We start from the raw sequence: 13,941 nt of genomic DNA on the forward strand, positions 1-13,941 counted from the left end.
TCTGAGTTTACCAATTGTATGAATATGTTCAGTTACATCAAATGCTATATTATAGCACGGTAACACAAATGTACTGTAAGATAGTTACAATTCAGAATGTTTTAGTAGGCTAAACAAGTGAACATTAACATTGCAAATTTTATTTGAAAATCCAAGTAACTGATAAAAAAACCAAAAGATGCAAAAAATATATATTACCTAAAATAAAAGTTATAAAGGAAACATGAAGAACAAAAAATAAAAAAAAATAAAAAAAATTAAAACCAAAAAAACATGGTTTTTTTATTGACTGGTTTAAACCATGGTTTAAACCATTTGGTTTAAACCACCAACCCTGACATAAGCCCACTATGTGAGTGTCAGATAATAGTTTATTTATAGATTTTAAGCATAATGCCAAGCACTGGTGCAACTAAGGCCATTCAGCGCTGAAATGGAGATCCTGAAAGATGTAACAGGAGACAGCCTCACAGTTGCACTATGAATCAATTATTAGGAAAGGGTGGAAAGTAAGATGGCAGAAAGATATGAAAGGAGGTACAGTAAAAGGAATGAAGGGTTGCAGCTAGGGGCTGAAGGGACGCTGCAAAGAACCTTAAGCAATGCCTACACTGCACCGCATGGGGTGCATTAACGTGACTACCCCCCCCCCCCCCCCCCCCACGGGGGATATTAGTTTACTGCTCAGAAATGGTCCCTGCCAAGTGACATTAGCCTTTGAGTAGATTACTGACAGGATAAAAACAGCAGTTTGGAAATAGACATATATTTTACAGCAGTGGAAAAATAATTTTACACAATATACTCTTATTTGCAAATTCATGCAAGAACTGTACATGTACTTCTGAGTATGGAGTACAAAACTATATTAAAAACATCCTTTTAGGGTTTTGGTTTTTACATAGCCCTGCAGTGTAAACAAATATATATACATCAAACATATACAGCAAGCTTTAATTAATCTTGTCTGTAACATTTTGCAAACAATATTTACATTATAAACATGCAGTGGTACTGCCACATTACCGAACATTTTTTCACAACATGAATGTGAGCTTCTGTAATTCAATAGCACTCTGGGTAGGAGGTATGGTCATCCATGCATTTCGGATTTTTTTTAAATTACCTTTAGAAAATAAATGATGAAATCACTTATGGCTTACAAAAATAAAGAAAATGGAAGAACACTGATGAGGATTGTGCAGAAAGAAACTTAATGAAAACCTTGTTCTTTTATGTACTATAGGTCAAATTCATTCATAATACTGTTTCATAGATAAGTTATATATAAAAAGTCTAGATGTAAGATGAAAAGTCTAGATATAAGATCAGCAAAAGAAATAATCATAATTTTATATCTGAGTGTATTTTAAGAAAGCTTTTGTATTTTAATTTAGAGTTGTATTCATATTTTCATTGTCCTAAAAGTGCATCAGATAAAAAAAAAAGTATGCAAGATACTGGAAAATACAAAATCAGTATATAATAATTAAGATTTTGAAATTGGGAGTTCCAATTTAGCCCACATAATACTTCACCAATGTAATTCACATGATATTAAAAATGGCAAAATCTCCAAGATTGTCAGTTTAGGAAGGAAATCACCCGCACAAGGATAAAAACTGGCTATAGCATAACACTGATATTCAACAAAACACAAGAAAAGATGCTTACATAAACCATACCCGACATGAATAAGAAAGCATAAATAAGGATCCCCAGTAAAAATAGTATATAACCAAGGACATATCTGTGTAACTGAATAAATGAAACAAAAGCATTACCCCTTCAGTGTACCACAGGAAGGAACTGTACTGCTTACAGCAACTCTTGAAAAGTGCACTGTTGTTCACATCAATAAAGCTCTTTGTAGCACCTCTTCAGCCCAAGTTGCATTGCTGTTTGCCTTTTACTTTCCATGCCTTCTTTTTGGCCTCTTCCTACTAAGCTGCTCCTCATTAATATCTTTTTTTCTACTTTCACCTCTCTCACAAAATGCAAACCTTCAGGAAAGTGTTGCAAGCTTAGAAAAGGTACTCTGTCTAGTTAAAGTACATTATTTTTAATAAAAGTGAGGAAAGCAATGCAGCAGGGGTCAAAGGGGTGATGAAAAGACCTTTTTTTAGTTTAGCTTACATTGCAACCTTTACAAAACGCCAGAAACAACATTTGTAATATGTAACCACAAAAAACAAAAACGTAAAAGGTAGGCCAGCTTCAACAAAATTACAGATAATAAAACATGGATAAGGTGGTATGTATGCAATGTGAAGGATTTCCATTGACCCAGTTAAACATATCTCAAAAGAAAAATTCAACAAGTAAATTATAAACATTATACTATATTTAGGTGGAAATGTTTTCTAAGATAAACACAAATTGCATGTACGTGTACAGAAATGGCATCACTTTTAAAAGGTGTGGAAAAGATAGAAAAAGTGTACATTCAGTCACAAATGAAGAGATCAGATCTACAATATGGCACCAACATTTTCCAATCTAGTATACAGAAAATCAACATGACAGTTTTAGGAAGGATGACAATTTTGTATAATTTCTCATTACATTTTCTCTTAAAACGCAATGAGCTGGCTCACCATATGTAATCTCAGGAATAAAACACTTCCATTCTCATACCATTTTCTAGTTCTGGCAGGTTTTGTTTAAAAACTCCAAATTTATACTGCATTTCTTTTACGAATAAAATAAAACTTGGTGCTAATAAAAACAATTTTATGTCTTCTTGTGCTGCGCATTATAACCATTTTTTTCTAAGGATGATTGCTTATAATACATATATATACAAGCTGTACACAATACACCATCTTTAAACTTATGTGTGCTAACGAGTGTGTTTCTCGTGTCTTTGAAACAGACGATTCTGGCGAAGGAACTATGTGTTCTGGCAAGGTAACCTTATCAACTCCTGTTTATCCTTCAAAAGCTACAATGCCAAAAACCAACTGCAAGGAAAGAATAAAGCTTTTGCCATTTAAAGGTATATAAGATCAACATAACTGCACTTGTGTTTTCATTTCAACCACAACTATGCTGATGTACTCTCATGAATAAATAAATTTGTTGCTGTACCTCACACATATAGAGTTTAACTCTGCCAGATTTCTAGTGTATAATGCTACCTTTTCACCACAGGGGGATAACAGTGCAATTGACGACTCCTTTGTCGTTCTTCCCTCCTCTTTAGTGCTGCTTCCTTTTTTCTTGCAATCTCATCCATTTTGAGCTTTTCAGCCTTCCTCCTTCCTACGCTGAGCTTCGTCCCTCTTTCTTGCAATTTCCTCTACCTTTAACCTTTCTTCTCTAAGGAAAACAGGTTCTACTTTTGGTCTTTCCATCTCTGACTTTTGTTTCTCTTCTCTCAAACATACGGCTGCATCCTTTTTCAGTGCTTCAACCTGACAGTTTACTTCATTCTTCTTTCTTTCTACTCCTGCAGTGTACTGAGCTGCTCCCACTTCTCTAAAGTGGTGTGGTTCTTCCCTCTTAGCCATCTCTTCCTTCTTCAACCTCTCTTCCCCTCTGCGTTGTTCCTCTTCCTTCTTTTTGGCGATTTCCTCCGAGGTACACTTGCTTTGTTGCGACAAAGATAACTGGGATGACTGAGAGCTAGGTGCTGCTGAAGTTAATGGCTGACTCCCAAACTGTGTTGTTTAAAGAAAGAAAACCTTTATTATGCCACATGCAACACCATATCAAATTGATGATGTATCATTACACAATGTACAGTGAAGGATGATAATGACCGTTACATAGGTTTAACGGTGAAGTGAATGACCTGTGAAGGTGTGATGCAAGTTGGCAGTGGATGCTACTCCGTACTATGTAATTCTCAATCATAACTGCTTTGTTAAAAAGCAAGTCTGTCGATTCCACAACAATTTGGCCCCACGCTTTTTCTGTATACCTTCTTTTTCTTTAGAACTGAGCTAGATAAGGGGACCAAATGTCGTGTTCCATTGGACTTAGCATTACAACACTCATAGCTCTTGATTTCAAGTAAAGTTGTGGTTGCTATAACCTTGTACATTCACCACTGACCATGACAACCGTGTTACCTTTTATCTCAGTACTGTACAGTAATATGCATCCTCGGTGACTGTGGTTTATATATGGAACCTTTATGTTCAGCTTGTAGATTAATTGTTATGCCTGAACTGCATATATCACCTATACAGTAACTTTTGAACTTGATATGTGACCAACTGGAAACACAATATGTATCTTACTGGTTAGGAATTTTCAAAATAGACTTTCTTAACATTCTTCTTATTCTAAATAAAATTCTGAACTTCAAGTGTCCTGTAATCACTTTTTATTTTTGATATGATAACCCATTTATGCCATCATAAGAATTAGTTGAAAATAGGCAGGGTTTTGTTTTTTGCCTAAAATTGACATTACCATAGCTTATATACTGTAGACAATAAAGTGAAAAAATTACTCACATTCTACTTCATCAATAAGTGACAAGACATCGTCCTCAAAGAGATCATCATCCGATATATCACCAGCATGTGACGTTCCTTGAAAGTCTTGCTTAATAGTAGAATTGCACAGAGCTGACATGCTGTCCATTTCCTCGTTGGATTCTAGAAAATATGAAATTTACATTACAATCACAGTACTACTGTTTGGTGCCAAAATAGAACTTACATTATAACCACAGTATTACTGTATGGTACAAACACTCCAATTACTTTACTCACACCTTTTAAATAAAAGTAATACTCATTTCAATACACTGCCAGCCTACCTCCTAACCTTTAGTATACACGCAGCAATGTTTGCATTAATTAGTCTGTAAAATAGGTGATTCACACGATAATGTGCTCATGCGCATGAAATTCCAGATTCATATGAAATTATTTGGTGTCAGAGTAACTTCACAGAGATAACACTTCCAAACTAAATGCCTATAAAAATTATATATGCAATATGCTTGAAAATTACAAATTATGAGTAAAATTTTGGCATTGTTTCAATTACAATACTAACTTCATAGTAATCATTAGCTCACAGATTGTGTTAGTATATCAAAATATGACTTAAAACATCCCTGATTCGAAAGTAATCCATCATTCGTGAGATGTTAAGCACACAAGATGATGCACCATGTCAGTTACTCCCTTTGAAGGGTTATTTGTAAAATGAGTTATCTCAATTGTCTCCTGTGTTGTGCACTTTGTTTCAGTTATTATGTAGTTTAGGTCTTCTATAACCATTTCCCACAATTCTCTGGACATTCCTACAGGCTCCTAGCCATTGTCTTCCATATGTACTGCCTTTTTAACTAACAATTTATAAAACCCTCTCATTAGTATATCCAAATCATCCTCATGGTGTGCTTAGAAGACTCAAGCACACCATGAGCTGCCAGACCCATGAATGTGCTTGTTGTTAACCCTTGTAAATAATAGGGTTAAGTGCAAACTTAACAAAATCTTAAAATATTAATACTAAAAGCAAAAACTAAAAGTGAATTTGTGTGTGTGTAACACTATCACTTCAGAAGTGCCAGGTCACATAATATAAAAATGACATTCATGAATTATTCTCATTAGAATGCAAGTCAAAAGGATTTGTAAAGATTATATTTACCCATGTAATCATAAAATTAACAAAAGCAACTGTTTAAAATTGCTTACCTGAATAAGTACTCAGCTTCAAGGCTGACATTCCCATACTAGGAGATTTAGCAGGGCTTGCGGTCATACTCTTTTTACCTGGCATAGAATGTCCTTTTGACTGCATATTTCCTTTGATGCTGTTCACACTACTTGAGTCCAACACTTTAGATGATTGAGGATTTCTATTTTGATTATTAATATCCTTGACACAACTGTTACTACTCTTTCTTTTATCACTCCATCTACTAAATACTTTACTCTTTTCAGCATTATTCACACTGCTATTATGCATATTTTTGGAAGTCGTTACCATCTCTTTTGCAAAATGTGTTTTACTGTTTTGAACCCCAGTGGCCTTGGAATTTTTCTGAGTACCAAAAATAATCTCTTCTTCAGGAAGGGTACTGAGGAGAGTATCAAAGAAGGAATCATCTTCCTCAAACTCACGTGATCCCTTGGTGTCTTCAGATTTACTAGGGTGAGATATTCCAAATTTTGCTTCCAGCCCTTGTGAATTACCAGTGGACTGGGAACGAGGAAAAGAGCTTTTGGATAAATCTGTTTTCCCAGAGCTTTTCTCTACACTTCTGTAACTATTATCACCTGCAAATAAGGGCTTTGAAGTCTGCACTTTGGGCATGTTGGGCTCAATGCTTCTGTACCGTGGTAAAGGCATACTTGATCCTAGATCTGCTTTAGTCATAACAGATGTATCATCACAACTAGAGCTCTTCTGTATGTTGTTAACCACTGAATTCTTTTGCCCAAGTTGTGTATCTTTGGAGGCACTGGGATGATACAGAGAACCAGTTTGTGGATCATTAGTTAGCCTAAACGTGGATCTGATTCTTCTTTGTGGAGCTTTTTCTGCCATGGAATGTGACCTCTGAGGGTTGTTTTCCACAAGGTTACTTCTGAGGCTTTCTTCTGATGTGTTGTTGCTGACATTATCAAGAGATTTTGTAGGAGATGGCAAAAGTATACTTTTGTCTTACCTACTTGTATCACCATTAGTACAAGTATTATTGTTCGCTTTATCTCTCACGTTTGTGAAAGCACTAGATCTGTCAGAAACATTCCTCTCCATATTATAATCATCTTCTGAAGCCTTAGCTTTACTAGTTGCCATATGCAAAGTGGCATATTCAATGCCTTTTTCTAAAATTTCCTTTTCCCAAATCTGAGTTGATTCTATCAGTGTCATTAAAATAATCATCGTCAAACACATCTAAAGAATCGTTGTTCTTGATTTTACTAACGTCTTTGGAAATGTTACAGGACTGAGATTTGCTTTTGGCAGATTTATTTGGAGAGTCACCCATAATGTCTTGACTACTTATATCACACATTGCCATATTCAGATCATCATCCCAGATAGTTTCTTCTAGGATTTCAATATCTGCTTTATTATCACTTGCAGAAACTTCTACATGGCCACCTATCACCACTTGACTTTCATCCCACACTTCAAACGGTTCTGACGATGCTTCTATGATAAGGTTGAAAGGAACAGGTGGCGTAGCTGGTTGAGAGTCCTTATCTGCTGGAGGAGTGTGAGAAATCAACGCATTATCTGTAGGAGATGTATTCTCAAGATTGCCTTCTGGCCTTGAACTGGATGCAACAGACTGGCTGTCTTTGGACAGGCTACCTGTCAAAAAATTTCCATCATCAACTTCATACCAATAGAACACTTTTAAACAAAACTATATCATCATCATAGAGGACAGTTAACATCAAAGTCATTTTCATATAGAAATATTGACTGCTAAATCTGCACTGCCTTGATTTACCTGATATGTGGGAAGATTACCAAAATATTAATGCCTTCTGATACATATATATAGATAAAAGTATCCAAGGAAACTACATCAGTTATAATTTAAAAATAATTCTTACCTTTGGCAGACAGTTGATTTAAAAGTTCATCTAATTGGGCAGTTGTGTCAACTGCCGAAATGTTACTGCGGTGACGTGGTCGATTTCTTGTAAATAATGCTCGAGTTGGCATGGGAGCAACAAATTCTGGCACTGCATTGATGTATTTTCATCGCTTCCGGTATCTCGACACACTGCAAAAGAAAGATTATATTGTTATGTAGTAATTTGAAAAAGTACAGAACATATTACTAAACACACATTTCAGATTAAGAAGGCTTTATTACATGTGAAACTACCCACATCCTTTACTAAATTGAAGCAACCAGCATGCATTTATTAAAATACTAAATTTTCATAAATAATTCCTAGGATAAGCTTTCACAGACAAAGAGTATCCAGCACAAAGCACACTGCAGCTGTCTGCTAACTTAAATTCAAAACAAACCAGTCGGTAGACCTATGAGTCACCCATGACCTGAGCTGGGTTAGCTGTCCCATTTTGTTTTTACCTGACTCAGTAATGTCTCACTCTTCATCTGTCCCATATAAGATGTGAACCTATGACTGCCTTCCATGAAAAGCTGATTTCCTTTTATTCAAGAAAGTTTTGTCTGATGACCTGGCACTGAAACTATTTGGCTCATCAGTATACTGTGATGATCAAGTTCACCAAAGAAACTGTGATGTATTGATTACTGTAATCTAATAACTGATAAAACTGGGTAAATATCATGAACATTGTTATTTAAAATCTTTTCTATGGAACCCAAATTAATCACTCAACCACAGTCCTGGGACAGTCAGCCAATATGTGACAAAATTAGACTGGTTTGTAGCTTGATGTATGCCAACAGAGCCAGCCTTGGATTTTTTAAAATTGCATGAAAAGGACTGAATTGCCTAATAGCTGTAATGGCACTAAAATGTAGATTATAATTCAACTAAGTTCACCTGTGAAAACTGGAGCGTTACCGGGAAATTTAGCTAAATAGGACTCATCGTTATACAAAACAACCATATTAACCCCATCCTGGTCTTTGATTTGAGTTGAATGGGTTAAGAATTAGGATCTCACTGCCTCCTCAGAAGTGCTGTTTGCTGCTTTTAAACACACTTCAAGCTCATTAATCATCCACACAGGAATATCTGAACATTGGATTTTCATGATCTCGCGCTCCCCTTCCAGGAACAAGATGCCACCTACCTTCCTCACTGATAAATACTGAAAAGAGTTCACTTGGGCTGGGAATGTTAAATGTTCCTGAGTTATACTCAATAAAGACATGTAGTTGGTTTAGATACTGGGCTTTTTAAACCAATTAGGCAGCACAGCCCCAGATTTTGTTTTCTTAGATTTTAGAAGAATCTGATCAGTATCTACATACAGTATTTAATAAGAACAACTTCCTTACAAGCTAGGTGAGAACAGATGAAAAGTAAAAAGTTTACCCAAGAAATTTCTGCCGTTTCATAAAAACTTCAAAAACTTCAGTCCCCCATGTTTTCTATTTTTTGAACTTCAAAGCAAAGTTTTCGTGAACATAATGAAGCTTTTGATTCGCCAGTATTTCTATTGCCAGTTGTACAGTTTGCAGGATTACCTGTATAAAACAGAACCTCCATAAAAACTCGGTAATTATATAACTTGCCATATGATACTTAATTCGTTTTAAATCATCTTTGGAAACCCTGGAGAATTGCAGTCCCATACAACTTCACATTCCTGAGCACCGCATAACTGGCTACTCATGAACGGTGTGTCTGGAGAGTGCTGATGTAAACGCTGTTCTTCCAGTTCCTCTGTTCGACTATCTTCGAAACTTTTTTTCTCGGTGCTTCCTGTTCTTTGTCTACTGCTTCGATTCTGGAGAAAAAGATTGTTATAACAGCACAAGAAATTTTCAATAATTAAGTTCTATAAAAACTTAATAAATGTTATCAAAATTACATAAATCATAAATCACACCAGGCTAAAATATTTTACAAGCTAAACGTTATTGTTTGATGATATTAACATAATGATGAAACCGTGAACAATATAAAAATATAACAACTACTGAAACCACCAATGAAAGCATTTTGTGTGAAACCCAGTATAAACATTCAAAGTACGAACTTGAAGGCTGGATTTCTTGAAACATTTCAATAGATACTCAATGCATACAGTAGCTGTCTTTATAAATATTTGCTATTGACATACTTTTAATATATATATATATATTATATATATATATATATATATATATATATATATATATATTATAGTACCAATAAGTACAGAAAAATCATTAACTCCAGTAATGATATTGCTATATACATATACATACTATTAGATGCATCAACACAATTGTTCGGCGCAAAATATAAATTTTTACCAATACCTACCGAGGTTAATTAATATAGAAGACAAAGGTTTGTACTCTCATAGACACAAAGATAGTAAGACTTACTAGAAAAGCTTTCCTCAATGAAAGAAGTATACAGAGTTATAGTAAGACTTAATAGAAAAGCTTTCCTCAATGAAATAAGTATGTGGAGTTAACAACATTACATGAACAGAAAATGGGTTGTAGTTAATTCATTCCTAACACATTGGCAAACAGGATTTATGGGACAGTGATAAAACGAAGTATGTTATTTACACAAACCTTTGGAGTTGTGAAACCAGGTAGAAAGGTTGTAGCCTGAAGGTTAATATTTCGCCGTGTATGATAAACTTGGGACAGGTCAGTATCATCAGATGCACTCCATCTGCACTTTTACTTTCCACAGCAATCTTGTCTGTTTTCACCCTTAAGAACCCCCTCTTCAAACCATCTGATGCTGATTTATCATCTGCAAAATTAGTCTTCACGGCATTTCTTGTTGATACAGGTGATGTTTTCTTATGTGCTGGAGATCCTGTAATCACAAAACTGTTAGTCAATATAAAATCGACACAAAATAAAACAAGGATAGTTTAGGTGGGTGTGTTGTAAAACAAAGAAATTTCTGCAAGGCAACTCCACAAATATTAAAATTTGATTTGAACAAAACATTATGCATAACTATTTGTGGATTTATTTTATATAACAAAATATACACTATGCTGTATGTATTGTATAGCCACATATCCAGGCTCCTGCCAAAGCAGCAAACCACATATTTCAGCGACCAGTGTGTAGTTAAGCTAGCTCTTTGTATCATTCCTTGTTTTGAGGTATATCTCACCCATAATTATTCAAGAAGCGCTTCCAATGTAGAAAATGTATATAAAATGTACTGATGGTGTACAAAATAGATGGTTTGTCTGTGTCGCTACTACAGACAGTAATGCAAGGGTGGGTGTTTGGCAGGACAAATGGTGAGGCACAAGTACCAGGCTTGCCTGATGCTTAATTTTGCTGTTTTTGCTTGTTGGTTGCCTGTGTTTTTTGTTTGTTAGTATAAATTTTGGAAGTCATTTAAATCCCCTTACTTGCACCTGACCCCAGGTAAGTGGATTGGCGGATACTAGGCACAGCTGTTGTCATGTTTTCATTAAATCTAACCTGGAAACTTACCTCCAGCTCCATCTGTTTTGATGCTCCTCTTGCGACGCAAGGACATCTTCCTTGAAGGAGTATGAACAGAGCCACTGGCAATTTCCATATCTGAAAAAATGTGAAATGCATTAACGACAAAGCTTTAATTTTTCATATGAAAGCACTCAAATCAGCCATAATTCACAATTATGCATGCCCTACCATAGAAATAAATGCAGTAATGTTCAAATTACTGTGGTAGTACGCCATTCAGACAGGCTGAATTTTAACAGTTTCTGGATCACAAGACTATTAAAAGACACTATGCCACTTCTAGCCCTGTTACTTGCAACTATGAAATTTTTTTATTTATCTTTTATAATAGTAACAATAATATAAAAATTTGTCGAAAATTGTATTTTTCCTAACTATACAAACCTGAGGTCCTTTAACAATAGGAAGGTACTTAGCAGCAGCTGAACCGGTCGTAAGCTTCTAACAAGGGGGTTCGGTAGTTAACTACTTGTCCGGCAGTTGGCGGTCAGTCCGACTGCGAGGAGAGGAATCACTTTGCTTTAGGCCCAGGAAACGCAGAGTGAGGGGTGGCATGAGGTGGGACTATGTGTAAAGGACCTCAGGTTTATATAGTTAGGAAAAATACAATTTTCGACAAATTGTTATTTCTTCCGATACGTATACAAACCCTCGGTCCTTTAACAATAGGAAGACTCACTTCTTGGTGGGTGGAATCTGATTCTTATGAACAGACTGGTGTTCGTCTTACCATGGATAGCTCCCTGGTCGTAAGAGCAGAGGGAGGGATCCTAGCTTCTGCCTAGCTGATCAGGGTGTGCACCGCAGGATCAGTGGTCAGACTTCTGGACCAAATTTATTAGAGGGAGGCATGCGTACCTCTTATAAATAGCAAAAGGCAAGAACTAGTTCCTACTTCAAGAGCCAAAATGAAGTCATGGGTTTGTACCTTGTTGGCTTCCACCGCCCCCCCCCCCCCTTGTTGGGGAGTGGCGGATATATACTCCTATCCCTACTGAAAGGGATAAGATGGAACTCGGTTGTGTAGCTTACCTGCATCGGCATCCTGTTCAGCGTAGTGACGACCGCGGCTCTCTGCCCACAGGTAGAGGAGAAGAATGAAGGAGGAAGAGAAGCCAGTCACACTCTCTTTCACTCGTCCATTCATGCAGTCACACAAGGAAGCGATGCTGTTCTGTCCCTCGGATGCTGGGTAGACTACACAACTTGTTGAGCAGCCACTATGGGTCTCAAGGAAAAAGTGTCCAAGGACCTGTGGATAATATCCCGAAGGATCTTGCGGAACGCAAGGGTTGGACCACTACCTCTGACTTCGTGGGTTCTCGGACAAAGGGTACGGGTGTCGTCACTACCAGCCGTGTCGTACACCCTCCTGATCACCTCACACAGCCAGAAAGAAAGAGTGTTCTTGGACACTTCTTTCTTGGTAACCCCGGTGCTAACGAAGAGGCGTCAACACTCAGGCCTGAGGTGCCAAGCTCGTTCTCTTCAGATAGCGCCGTAGCGCCTTCACAGGACAAAGCAGCATCTCATCCACATCATTATCGGTGAATTCCTTCAGGGAGGGTATCTTGAAAGACTCGAACCAGTCATCAGGTGCTGAAGGATTCTGAGTCTTCGCTACAAAGTTCGGGATCCCCATCCCCTGGAATGCTTGACGTCGAAGGAAAGACCATGAAGTTCCCCTACTCTCTTCGCTGATGCCAGGGCCAGCAGGAAGAGGGTCTTGAGGGTCAGATCCCTGTCTGACAACTCTCAGAGTGGCTCGAAGGGTCTGCGAGTCAAACTCCTAAGGACAAGAGTCATATCCCAGCCCAGGGGCCTGAGTTCCCTGGGTGGGCAAGACCTCTCGAAGCTCTCCATCAGAAGGGAGATCTCGAAAGAGGAGGAGATATCCACACCTCGCAGTTTAACTGCAGAGACGGAGAGGAGCTTCTCTCGGCGAAGGAAGACGAGGAAATCCACTACCTGCTGAACAGTGGATCTAAAAGGAGAGAGACCCCGTACACGACACCAACCACAGAAGACGGACCACTTCCCCTGGTATACAGCTGCAGAGGACTGTCTGAGGTATCCAGCCATCTCTGTTGCTGTGCTGTGAGAAAATCCTCTTGCTCGCAAGATATGGTGGATAACAGCCAGCCGTGAAGACACAGGGACTGGACGGACCGGTGGTACGGTTCTACATGTGGCTGGCACAGGAGGTTGTGCCAGGGGGAATCTCCCTCGGTGCTTCGGCGAGCAGAGCCAGCAGGTCTGGGTACCAAATGGCTTGAGGCCGTTTGGGCAGGCTGACAGCTCTACCGAGTGTGCCACGGCCCACTCGTGCACCTGCAACGTCAACTGGTGCAGCGGAAGGGATACTAGGCCCCCCTGCTTGTTGACGTACACCACTACCGTGGTGTTGTCGCTCATCAACACCACTGAGTGTCCCACCAGACGATCCTGGAACTCTTGAAGAATGAGGAACGCTGCCTTGAGCTCCAGGACATTGATGTGAAGGTGCTTGTGGTGATGATCCCACACACCTGCAGTCAGCAACTCCTCCAGGTGTGCGCCCCATCCCTCGGTCGATGCGCCTGAGAAGAGCAGCATCTCCCGGGGGGGGGGGGGGGGGAGTGCAAAGAGGCACTCCTCTTAAGAGGTTCCCGTCGTCCAGCCACCAGGCTAGGTCCTGCCTCACAGAACTGTTCTGCTGCCTCCCTGAACCTGCTAATCCGCAAATCTGCGGGAAAGACTCACCCTGCTACCTTGTCGATCAGCATGCCCAGGTACTTCATCCTCTGCTTGGGTTCGAGATCTGACTTCTTGTAATTCACAACGATCCCCAGATCGCGGCAGAATTTGAGGAGTTG

The 13,941-nt window shown here is 38.4% G+C and overlaps 2 protein-coding genes across 2 annotated transcripts; both read right to left on the reverse strand.

Annotated features, from left to right (window-relative positions):
* Nucleotides 1-781: 781 nt before the first annotated feature.
* Nucleotides 782-12,130, reverse strand: LOC135201164 (uncharacterized). The gene is given in 10 exon segments (XM_064230040.1): nt 782-3,301; nt 3,390-3,591; nt 6,795-7,299; nt 7,548-7,693; nt 9,048-9,213; nt 9,216-9,393; nt 10,321-10,430; nt 11,072-11,161; nt 11,766-11,829; nt 12,119-12,130. Coding segments are annotated over 10 exon segments (1,638 nt in total). The 3' UTR covers nt 782-3,136.
* LOC135201680 (uncharacterized) lies at nt 3,237-6,795 on the reverse strand. Its single transcript, XM_064230806.1, has 3 exons — nt 5,667-6,795; nt 4,467-4,610; nt 3,237-3,662 (listed from the first exon to the last, which is right to left on the reverse strand). Exons 1-3 carry the CDS (start codon nt 6,520-6,522, stop codon nt 3,628-3,630), a joined length of 1,035 nt encoding a protein of 344 aa, XP_064086876.1. The 5' UTR covers nt 6,523-6,795; the 3' UTR covers nt 3,237-3,627.
* Nucleotides 12,131-13,941: the final 1,811 nt, after the last annotated feature.

Source organism: Macrobrachium nipponense, chromosome 28, assembly GCF_015104395.2.
Source record: "Macrobrachium nipponense isolate FS-2020 chromosome 28, ASM1510439v2, whole genome shotgun sequence".
Taxonomy (NCBI): domain Eukaryota; kingdom Metazoa; phylum Arthropoda; class Malacostraca; order Decapoda; family Palaemonidae; genus Macrobrachium; species Macrobrachium nipponense.